Raw genomic sequence first — 14,245 nt, forward strand, 5'->3', positions numbered from 1 at the left:
CTTATCTAAGAAACTCAACCAGGGGCTTAACAGGCGGGCAGAAAATTAAAGAAGCTTTGCTAATGATTCGTAGTGATGTTTCCAACAAGGAAACATCAAGGAAACTTAACATTCCTCGAGCAAGCCTGATAAATAGGTAAAACTTTGGAAGGAAGTGCCTTTCAATGAAATTGAGAGTGAAGAACCAGAGGTATTTAAAGCCGATAAAGGCATTAAAAATATTAAGTGGTATTGAAGAAAACAATCTAGCTAACTATCTGACGAAAGCTAGAAAGCTGCATTGTGGACTCAGCCCAAAACAATGTTATATTCTGGCCTATCAGTTTGCAAAAATGAACAAGAAAAAGATTCCATACAGCTGGGAAAATAATAAAATTGCTGGTACAGATTGGTGTGTCTATCCGTTCTCCTCGAGCTACAAGCATTACTGGGGCAGCTGCATTCAATCAAACAACAGTCAATGAGTTTTTTGACAATTATTCGGCTGTATTAGAAAAGGAGAAATTTGAAGCCTATGCTATATAGAATATTGATGAAACTGGCCTTATAACTGTGCGGAATCCTAAGAAAGTGTTAGCTCCAAAAGGTGCTAAGCAAGTTGGTCAACTAACATCAGCCAATAGGGGTGACCTTGTAACAGTAAGTTGTGCAGTTAGTGCTAAAGGTGTAGCAATGAAAAAGACCCCCCCCCTTATGGTCTTTTCGTGTGTTCACTTCAAAGATCGTATGGTCTCTGGTGCTCTTACTGGTACGAAAGGTGCAGCTTATGTAAGCGGATGGATGACTGCTTAAACCTTTCCAGAATTTCTAAAACACTTTCAAAAGACCACCCGATACAGTCTTGCCTCAAAAGTTTTTTGGTCATGGACAACCATGCGAGGCATATCATCCCAGAATCAGTAGAATATGCTGAATTGAATAGATTTGTAATACTTACAATCCCACCACCCACAAATCACAAGCTTCAGCCCCTGGATAGATGTGTCTTTGGACCACTAAAAAATCACTAAAATAGAGTTGACGATGCAGGTATGCTTAACCATCCTAGTCAGCTCATCAAGATTGATAATATAGCAGAACTGCTTGGTACTGCTTTTCCACAGGCTTTCACGCCAAAGAATATTCAGTCTATCTTCAGAATTTCTGGAGTCTATCCCTTTAACCGTGATATTTTTACACATGACGAATTCTTGAGCTCTTATGTCTCTGATCATACGGAACCAGCCATTCCGAGCATTATCCTCATAAAAGCAATGATCTGTCTAAACCAAGCACATGTTCTAGTACATCTTCAGAATTACGGGTGGAAACACCTGTATGCCAAAATATATCCCTTGAACAGATTTCTCCTCACACTAAAGCCGGTGGCAGAAAAAATATTACCAACCGCAAAAAGACCAAGAGCATTACAGCCACTGACACACGTGTTAAATATCAACTGATGAAAGACTGCCGAACGAACAGGAAAGACCAAGGAGAAGAAAAAAGTGAGAAGTAACAAGGCAAAAATAGCAAGAAAAAAGGGAAAAAGGCCCTGAGTTTGACACCATAGAGAGTAGTCAGGATGAAATAGAAGAAGAATCCCATTTAAGTGACTCAGATGGTAAAAGCATGCAGATTTTTTGGGAGACATTGACTATGAAGAGGTGAAAACTGGTGACAATGCACTTGTTTTATAGGGAAACATAGGGAAAATCCCAACTAACTAAATTGGGGAGATAGTTTCACAGGAGGAAGACAAATACGAGGTACTCTATTTGAAAAGACTTGTGCCTTTCATGAAGTTTAAGAGGGCAGATCAGATTCTTACATTCGACAAAGCAAGGATCAAAATGAACATAGGGTCTCCATCATTTACTGGTGGCACTAAGCGACAAGCGGAAAAGCTTGTTATTCAAGTCAACCTGTCCCAATTTGACATCAAGTAGTCGTGATTGTTTTAAGTACCACAGCTGAACAGCTGAGCTGAATTAAAGCCTACAGCCGAATATTGCCTAAGTTGTCATTGCATGCCTAGTTGTTATTCGATATATTTTTAATAAACAACCAACTCTTCTCTTTCTTATTTCTTATGCTTCGCTTTTACTTTCTTTTTGCTTCTAATTTCTGCTCTTCTATTTCTGACTTTGGCAAGCCAGGGTATAATGGACATCAGTGTCCGAATTACCCATACCAAGTGTCCATTATACCCGGTAATCCAGGCATATGAACACTTTTGCCACTTTTTGTTTGATCACTCCCATGAAAATCTGGTAAGAGGCACAAGTTTGTTATTCATAGCTCAAATAAAGCTAACATAGTGAAGTTAATGTTGGTAGAATCGGATGTGCAATAACGAGTCTTACTGAAAAGTTATTTGCAATCCTGCGAAAAAATCTCATCAATGCCCTGATCTCCCCTATTTATTTAAGATTCATTTTCAAATATTTTATATTAGTTATGCAATGCATGTACTATGTAAACTTTGCTTTTTAAGATTTGTTCGTAGTATCTTCTGTGGATAATTCCTATTTGTGTTTCTGAACCACAATATCGAAGGTGTTAAAGATAATGTTGTATTTATATTCCGTTGGCGGCTTAAACTAACTAAAGTCTACCTAGTACCAAGTCTCATGAATAAGTCTTAAAATTCCGACTAGTTAACGCTTGTGTTGCATATACAGTTTTCTGGATAATATTTCAACAACAGAAGCCATTAAGTTGAAACTTGGATTATAATAATCAGTCTTATAATGGTGTTTCTATGCATTTTGCTTTTATTTGGTAAATTGATATTTGATGTTCTCAAAACGAAGATTATATCATGACATCGCTCATATAGTTTACCAAAACTACAACATCTATGTTTTGAATTAAAGAGAATCTTTATTGACTAGTCAAGCATTCTGTAGATTTTCCTGGAGCAAATCTCATTTTCAAATGTAAATGTAAATGAATATTAAATAGCAATCGTGGAACGGCAAAGCCCTATTCAGAGGAGGGGTTAGGGGTTTGAATTCCCGTCCTGAAATGATAATAATAATTTATTTATAACCTCCTAATAAACACAGGAGACAAGTAGGCATAGAAGTCAAAGAAAAAAAAGAAGGAAAAACACAAAACAACACAAATACAGAAAGTGTTCAAATATACGAAAAGACGGATGAGCCCCTGAGGTGGCCCAAGCTTGCCACGGGCTGACTTTAGCAGCTTAACGTGTAGTAACTCAAGCTTATTTGTCACATCAGATGCGCCATAATTATGAATAAGTTTTTGATATATCCGAAAATGTCTGTCCCACTCGTAAGAATATATTAAAAATGGATCCAATGATCCCTTTCCAAGCTTTTACGACGATTTCACCTGGGAAAAATGTTGACATCCTTCTTAACTAAGTCAAGATTACTTTGGCAATTCCATTTCACACTGCGTTGACTGGAGAGAAAATTTCCTTAGGAAAGTGTTTTTCATATTATTCCGAAAAGTCATTAAATAAAACAAATAAGTTTTTTTCGACTGAAAGTAAGGAGCAGCATCAAAGCTTAAGACGAATAGAAATTATCCCGTATATTAGGGGGGGCTGTCGCTCCTTCAGCCCACGCTCGTTATGCTAAAGTCTTAAAGTTCTTTAGAAATACGTCTCATTTAAATCAGCGGGCCTTGTGTTTGAGCTGTCTTTCTTAAATCATTGTGACAAAAAGTCAAACTTTAGCACAAAGAGTAATATTAAGGGAAGGAACAGGACCCCTTACATACGAAATAATTGTTGCTAATTTTAATTTTTAATGTTGATCCTTACTATCAGTTGAAAAAATGATTCGTTTTAAATTTAATTTCTGACTGTTTTTCAAATCATGCCGAGAAATTCCCTCTTCCCCAGTGTAAAATTTCCCCTGGAAAGCTCCCTCCGGGGACTTTTCTACCCACGAAAAAATATAGCCGTTGAAAACCCCCGTGCAGAAAAATTCCTCAAAAAATTTCTTTTTATTTTCAAAGCGTGAAAGAGGGGCTATTTGCCCTTGAATCTTTTTGGTCATTTAAAAAAGGCACAAAAACTTCCGAGGCACGAAAACAGACATTTGTGATTTTCTTCAGGTGAAAAATGCAAATTTCTCCATTTTTGTAAATAGGAGCAAACCCTCCTTATAAAAAATGTCAAGTAAGAGGGGGGAGGGGTGAACGCCCTCCTTAGGTTATATCTGAGAGTAATGTTAAAACAAACACAAACTAAATGAAAAACAAGAAAACTATTATAGAGATAAAAATTTAACAGAAGTTCAATTTTAAAATGAACATAATTTATTCTATATGAGAAGGAGGTTACCCCCCCCCCCGAGTCACCTGCTCTTCACGCTAGAGCTTCAACGTGTTACACACGCTCATGCAAACACTTATGTCGGAGTACTAAGAGAATCCGTTGCCTGACAAGAGACTGGAATTGCCGTCATTAGAATCGCCAAAATTCAGCCTTTTGGTCTCACTGACTAACATGTTTGCAGCTTGTTCCTTCCGATTATCAGGATATATTCTCTGCATGAACAGACGTGTGGTGTAGATTGGGAGAATTGGAGAGAACATGAGAGTCTTTAAAAATCCGAGAAAAAACGGAAAATCTCCCAGAAAGCTAACTCAACATTCTGTATCGTGCAGTAGTGGGCTTACCAAGGGGGCATTATAGTTTGCGGACAGCCTCAGGTTTATCAGTTTTTTTCCAGGGCTCTTAACTGTAGAATGAATGCTTCCAAAGAAGCATTATTCTTCGGCTTGGAACATTTCCGACGCCGTTGCAAGCGGATCTATCACCCCTATATTCCTCCATAAACTCAGTATCACTTACTTTAAACCTTGGATTCAAAAAACTGCATTTAATGCAGTATGAATGAACTGCACAGGACTTTCCCGCACTATGGCAACATACTTCTTGCTTTTGCAGCTAATTTTTTCTCGTGATCAGAGGTTTGTAGCTCCGGAGTGACAAGAGACACAAAATCAAAGTTTTTTTTTTGTGAAAGGCAATCGTATAATGGGGTAGAACAGTTCCAGCGAAGTTTGAAAAACTTCTAGGAGTTTTCCAGCAAAAAAAAACACCGTTTTTTTCTCATGTTATACATGGTGTCAAACCAGAACTATCTTAGCTGGGAAAGCAAGCCTTTTCAGACTAATTTTATAATAATCCTGCTGTAATAATCGAAGATAAACTAAGCTATAATAATTTTTTATAATAATTTTATAGTAATCCTGCAGAACATTAAACTATATATCTGAGAACTGGAGAACAAAATTCTGTCCCTCTCCTATGTTTTTTTTTAAATAAAGCTTGAAAGGTCAGCATATAATTGCAATTTCCAATTTTTTCTGTTGTTTTCTGAAGGTTGTTTTCTGAAATTTTAATTTTAATGCCCCTTTGCGTTTAAATCAAGTAATTCTATGAAAGGTACGCTGGGTGACATAAATTTTCTTACATGCAAAATTGCTTCATTGACTTAGAAATAATTTTTAAAGTTGTCATGATGCATCACTCCAGAGGTAATTTTTTTTTGCAGACACGGTAAAAAATTTTCCAACAATGATAGACAGATCTTGGTCTTCTAAGAACTAGGTCTCAAATTGGTTTCCAAACAATACAATTCCTTCTGTGTTTTTTCTTTTTTATTTTGAAGTTATGATTTTGCAAACCCCCTAAATTGTTTCAATAAAATGTCTCAGTTTCGAAGCTGAACTTCTTAGAAATAAAATAACTTCAAATATTCATAGAAGTTCAGACTATCTTTCAAAAACCTACATAACTTGCCTTGTTTTTCACAAGTTTTTTGGGAAATAACACCAAATATCCTGATTTCAATACACAGAAAGTTTGATTATCTTTATTTTTCTAAAATTTCCGATTACCGTATTTATCTTATTTTAGATCATTTAACGCTATGAATTAGAAGCAAGAAGACACACACTCTTCTATACCCGAAAATGAATAATACACTAAAAAATAATTTCTAAAATTATCATTGTGTATCCTTGATATCCTTGAGGTCACTTTAATCTAGACAAGGTAGAATATTTTTTCACACGTGGATCTTCTAAAAACTTGAGTTTGCGGTACTTTTCCAGGAATAGAATTCCTTCTATGACTTTCCATTTCGATGTTTTTAAATGAAGAATTTTCTTTGTTTTATCTAAATGATCTGTCTTAACCTTGAAACTTATTTTTTAAGAAGTCAAATAGCCTTGAACACTGATAGAACTTCATATCATCTTTTCAACAGCCAAAGCTAAATTTTTGTATCTCTCATAATTTCTTGAGGAATAATACGAGAAATCATGAATTCGAAACAGGATTTTTTTTTTATTATTATTCAATTTTGATGTTTTAGACGTTTAATACCATGAAAAATAGGCAAAAAGACATGCAAAGTACTAAATCTGAAAATGAACTGTATGCTAAAAAAAAATGAAATTTTAGACAATGAGGCGTTTCACGGATCTCAATACAGATAAAACCAAAAACAACGTGGATACAACAATTGGCGATTTATTTCTCGTGAAATCAACTTATATATGCTGCTTCCGCACCTATGACCCATGGGTAGCAACTGCTGCAACACTCCTTAGGGAGTTCACACCGGAGGTCCGGTCTGCACTTGCAATCCCAAACTCTTACTCGAAAACGAACAAAACAATCATTTTTAATCGGCATTAGTTAGTACAGCTTTACAACCAGCTGATCCAATTAAGTTTAGCTTGTGACTGGAACTTCAAAAGGGCTCTGGAAACTTTCAAGGGTGTATCAACATAGTAGCTGGATGCATCCGTTCCATGAACTCCATTAGACTTTTGGGACCCATCCTTACCTATTGCCCCTAAAATGTAGTAAGACCTTCCGTGTAGGATAAACGAGAATTTCTGAGATACCATCTTATTTCAGATTCCAACTTTCTTGGCCCTTTGAAATCTGCTGGTGTGCAATTTTTTCGTTTGAATTTCCGCGACAAATATTATAAATATTATAATTATTATACATATAAATATTATAAATATTTCGTTGAATAAGCTCAGAAATATTATTTCAGGCATGAGATACAGTATAACACATGACATAATGTACTTAAGACTGTATATGGTGTTTCTCAAGTGCTCTTAAGTAATTTATGCTTCAAGTACCTAGTTATTTTACTTAAGTATTCAGTGTTTTAGAAAAGTTGTAATTCTACTACTACTACTACTAACAACTCACCGCAGCACCAAGCCGCCTGAGGCCAACACAGGTACGCACGCTCTTCTTCCATCCCAATTTCCCAAATTGGGAAATTGAGAAATCCTCCATCCCAAAGCTGTAATTCAGACCTAATTACTACAATTTTGTTCTTAAGTAGTACTTAAAGTACTTGCCAGCACTGGCTAAAATGCACTTTTTCTTATTTGAGCCCCCTTCCACTTCACTCTCTTTTCAACCGTACATCGTGTGTATCGATATCATACACCAATATAAAAAAATAAAAAGCATTTTTTTTTAACTGAACAACATTTTTTTCTTAATATTTTTATCCCCATTTAAATCCTCACAAGTTTTTCTTGTGATACTTGTTTTCTGGAACCTGGACAATCATCTAAGGGTGCAATTTAAATAAAGAAAATTTTTGTATCGAGAAGCGATACTTTATTTTCCTTTTAAAATTGTTTTCTACTATTATGATTGCTTTACATTTCTCCTATTTTGAATTTCTTATTTCTAACTTCTTTGATTAGTCAGTCATATCTATCCAAACAAGGATAATTATGACATTTGTGATACTAAAGCATAAGTGCTTTTTTTGTCCTAAAAATAAAAGAAACCTGACACAGCTTATTAATAAAAAAATCCCTAGTTTCCATTAGCTATTAATTTTGAATGCTGTATCGGTATTCGTCTGGTTAGCTATTCAATTACAGCTCTATCCCCCGCTTTATCTCAAGAAGAATAGTAGCCACAAAATTGCCGGTGTTTCATTTTTCTCAGATCAGTGGATTTAATATATTACTTATTTCCTTTTCTATTACTAAAGGGATCGTAATTATTATGAAATCCTTTTCTAACGTGAGAAAAGGTATTACGATTCCTCAAATAGCCCCTTTTAAGGGCGCCTTTTAAGGGATAGGAAAAAGTTTTCAAGAGGTGAAAGGCCTTCAAGTATTTTCTTACTTTAAATATGGATACCTAAAACTTGAAAAAAAGAAGTATATGAGCTTTTCTTTACCAATCGCAAAAAAGAAAAGAAAAAGATACCTTATTTAGATTTACAAAAATGTATAATCTAATATAATTATATTCATATATTTGTGCAATGATATCAATCAAAATACTGATAATAGTGATTATTTCATAATTATTATTGTGATATAATCAATAATAATATTATTAAATAATTTATAATTAATAATAATTAACCATTAGAATAATAATAACTTTGTTTTTTAATTTTTATGTTTATCTATTTATAATATATTTTAAAAATTTATGTAAATATAAGAATTTAAAGTAACGGTTAAAACTAGAGTATACAACATTCTTAACCTTAAAAACCCTAAAGCTATTGCGTTGTTCTGGTGGAATAGATGCTGATGAAGATTAGAGACAACCCAAATTTAAATTAAACATAACCCCTGTTTTTCATGTTCCATTAAACAGTAACGTTAGAATTAAAATTGATAGCAAATCTAAGTAAAAAAGGTGCTGCTTCCATGTCCTAATTAGCTGTGTTTTATTTTTGTCCCAATTCCTTAAGAACGACTCCTGAAACACAAGAGTTGTTTACTTAGAAAATTTGCACAGGTTGTTTACTTAGAAGAATAAGAAGGTTTTTTAAAATTACTAAAAAACTTTAGCGTGAAGATCGATGCGTTGAGGAGGGGACAACCCCCATATATACGAAATAATTTCTGTTATTTTTAAGTTTTAATGTTGCTCTTACTTTCAGTTGAAAAAAACTTGTTTTTTTTATATTTAATTTGCCAGTAAGAACGGAGACATGGCTCGACTAATTTTCGATATAAGGAAAAATAGGCTAACAAATCTTTTTCTTAGGAAATACTCTACCAGATAAAAAACTTCGAAAAAGTGTAGAAAAAAAAACATTTTATCTCCAAATTGAAGAAAGGCGTACATTCTACTAATATATGAAGAAGAATTATTTAGATTTATATGAAGATAGGTCTACAGATCATGGGCTGGAAGGTAATACTGTAAGTGAAAAGCCTTACCAAAAGAGAATTTGAAAGTTAATTTTAGTCCAATGACTCACGAGAAATCCCAGGAAAATTATTAACCGATAAAATAGATTATGTGGTAAATACACAGTTTGAAATTAAATCACCTTACTAACAAAAAAGCTTAAATTCTTACGCCTTATTTCCGGAAATCTTGGTGGAATAATGCTATTTTTCTCTGACCAATACAAGAGCTTATTTCTGCTATCCTTTCAAGGATAGAAGTTTTATGACCTCCCATCCCGTTCTTTGGAGTCTTTATCTGTCCCTTTGTAATGAGCTTCATATTCATTTCTTCTCAGAGATTCTCTTTTTCTATTGACTATTTCCTTTTATCTATATTACCTATTTATGGTATTATTAATGGGAGTAAAGACTAATAAGTTCTTATCCGTCTTTCGGAGCGCCCACGTTTCAGAACCATTTAACCAACTCAGCCACTCTAATCTCTGTAGCTTCCACTAACCTCGGCTAACAATATCGGGCAGGTCAAAAGCGAATTTTTTTTTTTTTAAATCCAGTCTTAAAAGCGAACCCTAAAATTCAAAATAGAGTCAATAGTATCAATGCAGTATATTCAAGGCCGCATCCAGGGGATGAGTTATGGGGTTTTAGCCCCACGCCTCGAAATGTGTATCCAACTCGAAAAAATTTAACAAAAGGCACATAAATAATTTTTGATGCGTATTTTAAAGTCTTCTTAGGGTAGCCCCACTCCCCCGGAACAAAAATCCTGGCCCTGAGCATAATATATAATAGCTACTTACATGAGTGAAATTGGACTGTTTAGTATCCTTAATGGGTACATGTGAGGAAAATTGTGAAACTAGAACTGATCTACTTCTTGTTACTGTCCGGGCCAATTTAGCAAATTTACTTAAGCCTAAAAAAGAGGAAAGAAACAAGCATTACGGATTCAAACTTGAGGCAAACGAATAAATAACATTAGACGGTAAGAATAATATAGAATTAGGTGGCTATTTGAAGAATTACTCTAAGCCACAATCTGCATTTTTGTAAAAAAAAAAAAAAAAAAAAAAAAAAAAAAAAAAAAAAACTGGTGCAGGTGAATGCTTTATTAGTCTATTGATTTTATAGTAGATTAATATTTGAAAAAAGTGTTTGGTGGTAGGTGGCAAAGGACTGATTGAAAGTTATTTGGACAAAATACCAATGACAAGAAAAACCCAATCTGATTTTTGAATTGGCTCCTCCTCAACGCCAACCTCTTTACGCTAAAACATTTTATTGTTTTAAAGAGTTGTGAGAAAGAGTCAAACATTAGCGTAAAGAGCGAGACGTTGAGGAGGGGACAGCCCCTTTCATATACGGGATAATTTCTGTTCGTTTTAAGTTTTAACGTCGCTCTTGACTTTCAGTTTAAAAAACTTGTTTTTTTTATTTAATTTGTGAACGTTTTAAATTAATCCAGGTTTTGATTTTGGCTCACCATACATGAACAATTTAAACGTTTCAAAATTCCTTTTTACTATTGAGCCGGTTCGCTCCTTACTTACAGTTCGTTACCTCGAACTGTTTGACTACCTACCTTAGTTCTGACCTAGGATGTATGAATGGATGATAGACTATCTATCAACAAGTGAAATTACATTATTTTTATACAATTCTGAAAAAAAGGTTAATGCCAGCTTTGCCTCTCACTCAGACTATCTGTCTTGGCTTTTTCTGCAATTAGCCATGGCTCTTAACTTTTTCATCACAGTCGACCAACTTGATTTTAATTCTGTTCTTTTAGTTAAGCCAAAAATATGACAACAAATAAAATACGAAGGTACAGCTTTACTTTGAAAGTCTAATCATTTTTTGGGATCAACAGATTGTTAATGATGCATTTTCAAGTTTAGCTTATTAGTTTTCGCTCATTTCTTTTTTGTATATTTAACGTGACAGCACTGATTAAAAGGCAATACCGCCCAAAAGACTTAGTAATTTTGAAAAAAAGAAAAAAATATTAGAAATCTTGGTATTTAGGTACGAATAGTCCTAACATAGGTCAAGGGGCGCAAAAAATGTTTTTATTTGGTAACCTTGGTAATTTATCAATTGGTAATATATAGCCTACCCGTAGCAAAAAGGAGCTATACCACCATTCATATTATGAATCTTTAGATACTTGAAAAAATTTACAAATCCAAAAAGTTTTTTGTCTTGAATTAAATAACATCTAAAATCTTATGCCCCTAGTCATTGTAATTATATTTTTTCTCATTTTTAACAAGTCTCCTTCTTCACCTTCTTCACATTCTTCACCTTCTTCACATTCACCTCCTGACCTTCTGTGAAAGCAACTAAGAGAAGTTCAAATGGAAGGCTGCTATTCCAATCATGTTGTTCAAATTGTTATTCCCTTAATAATTCAAAGGATTCTCTTTGCTCACCCTTTTAGGGATAAGTTCAATTTTATCTAAAGGTACATAAGAAGATTATCGCTCAGTCTCTTTACGGGCCAGTATCAAATCGATTAGTTGACGGGAATTTGTATTTTATTCCGGATTCCCTTAATTGCAACGGCTCAGGGTAAAATGTATCTCAGCTGAAATCTTGCAAGGCCAAAAACTAGAACCAAAATCGTTTTGGAAAAAGTAAATATAGCTTTAAATGTAGCTTTAAAAGTAAATATAGCTTTACTGGAATGGAAATTATAAAAAAGTAAGGAAAACCCATGAGCATAAAACAACTGTAAAAGAATACAGTTTTCAAAAGGGACTTGTATATATATTGAATTAAAAAATAAGTTTTTTTTAACTGAAAGGAAGGAGTGACATTAAAACTTAAAACGAACAGGAAATTATTCCGTATATGAAAGAGGCTGTCCCCTCCTCAACGTCTCGCTCTTTACGCTAAAGTTTTTTATTATTTTAAAAAATGAAGTTGTGAGACAGAGTCAAACTTTAGTGGAAATCCGGTTCCCCCTTCTTAGCAATGTCCCTTCCCCCATGAAAACTTCCTCCATGGAAAGATCCTCCCACGTAACCCTCTACCCCTCCCCCTCCAACTACCAGAAGAAATCACCCTAAGAACTTCTATATACTTCCCAATAACCAATACTATATGTAAACATTGGGCAAAATTCATAACTTGCAGACCTTCCTCCGGGACTTTGGGGGATTTAAGTCATCCTCAAAGACATAGCAATTGTATTTTCCAACCATGTTGAACAAAATAGCTATCTCAAAATTTTGATCGGGTGACTTTGGTAGAAAAATGAGCTTGGGAGGGGGCCTAGCTGCCCTCCAATTTTTTTGGTCACTTAAAAAGGGCACTAGAACTTTTAATTCCCGTTCGAATGAGCCCTCTCATGATATTCTATGACCACTGGGTCGATACGATCATCCCTGAAAAAACCAAACAACAACAATAAAAACAACAAATAAAGACGCATCCGTGATCTTTCTTCTGGCAAAAAATGCAAAATTCCACATTTCTGCAGATAGGACCTTGAAACATCTACAGTAGGGTTTTCTGTTACGCTGAATGTGATGGTTTGTTTTTCATTAAGGTTCTATCACTTGGGATGTTTCCCCCTTTTTTAGAAAATAAAGCAAATTTTTTCAGGCTCGTAACTTTTGATGGTTTAGACTAAATTTGATTATATAAAGCTTGCATATTTTGATTGATAAACGAAACTTTTACATTTGAAATCAGCATAAAAATCTAATACTTTTGATGTATCTATTGGTATCAAAATTCCATTTTTTAGAGTTTCGGTTACTATTCAGCCGGGTTACCACAGTTCGTTACCACGGACTGTTTGATATCTAGTCCCGAGGAAGCTTATACGCCAATTACAGAGAACAAATTTTATCTAGTCTTAGTGAACGTATAAAATGCCTAGAAGAGGTCATAAACTCCTCCCTTAATAAGTCCTCCTACTCCTTTAATTAGTCCTCCTCCCTTAATAGATATAAAAGGACTAAAATAGACAATGTATTTCTTATCTTCTAAACCAATAGCCATTTTGAACATGTAATTTTTTTTTCTTTAATAATAAGATGAATAGAAAATAGAATTGTGTTCAACTTTGGTGCTTTATTTTGCCTTGAACACGTTACTGCCCAAAAAATTATGGATCCCAGTCACCATTTTTTTTTTTTTTTTTTTTTTTATCAATTAAGACAAACAACTATACCAAATAAGGCGTGGCTTAACCCAATCATAGGCAGCGCAATAGCACTGCCTAAGTAAAGCACAATATTGGCACAACGTATTATTTTTTTTGTTGGTTTTAGACCAGGGCCCTTCGTATCGAAGGAGATGACGTAGAAATTCAAAACAGGTCATTTAATTCAAAATTAGAAGGGCCTTTGCCCTTTCAAATAGCCGAAAGTGACTGGAGTACCACGATTGTCTCTTGTATAACTAGTACGTCTCGGAATCCATCCATTCAAAATGTTGATATGGTTGTGTCGTTCAACGTAGATTAGAGTCTCGGACAATATGTTGTTGGAGCGGACGTTCCCCCCACTACTGTACGAGCACGTGGCTTAACTTGTGCCCTAGGGGCATATAAGGTTTTTATAGAAAGCGTTGTCGTAGAAACTTCAGAAGGAGCTTATTTGATTGGATATGCAAAGGGCTAGTGCATTTTTTAACAGTCGAAAGTGATTAGAGGACAACTACCCCCCTCTCACGCCTACCATTTCCCCAAACACATCCAATCAAAACTTTTAGATAGCCATTGCTTTCAATGTAGTTGAAAGTTCTGCAAATTAGGTCTTTGAAGATGACAACCCCACCCCCCAAAGCCCTCAGGTAAAGGGTTGTAAGCTATGCCCTGGGGGCATATAAGGTTTCCATAGAAAGCGTTGTCGTAAGAACTTCAAAAAGGGCAGATTCAATTCGAAATTGAAAGGGCTAGTGCCCCTTTTAATAGTTGAAGGTGATTGGAGCACAACTAACCTCCCTCTCACGCCCATCATTTCCCCAAACACATGCAATCAAAATTCTGAGATATTCATTTTGTTTAACGTAGTTGAAAGTTCTGGAAAATAGGTCTTTGAGGATGATA

General features: G+C 34.7%; 1 protein-coding gene across 1 annotated transcript in view; it reads right to left on the reverse strand.

Moving 5' to 3' along the window:
- Positions 1-14,245, reverse strand: part of eag (potassium voltage-gated channel protein ether a go-go) — a 525,138-nt gene that overhangs the window by 288,775 nt on the left and 222,118 nt on the right. Inside the window, exon 6 of the mRNA XM_089092021.1 lies at positions 9,984-10,099. Coding sequence (XP_088948147.1) covers positions 9,984-10,099 — 116 coding nt within the window. The remainder of the gene's footprint in view (positions 1-9,983; positions 10,100-14,245) is intronic.

Source organism: Artemia sp. Qi Xiang Cuo, chromosome 7, assembly GCF_049724085.1.
Source record: "Artemia sp. Qi Xiang Cuo chromosome 7, ASM4972408v1, whole genome shotgun sequence".
NCBI classification, from domain to species: domain Eukaryota; kingdom Metazoa; phylum Arthropoda; class Branchiopoda; order Anostraca; family Artemiidae; genus Artemia; species Artemia sp. Qi Xiang Cuo.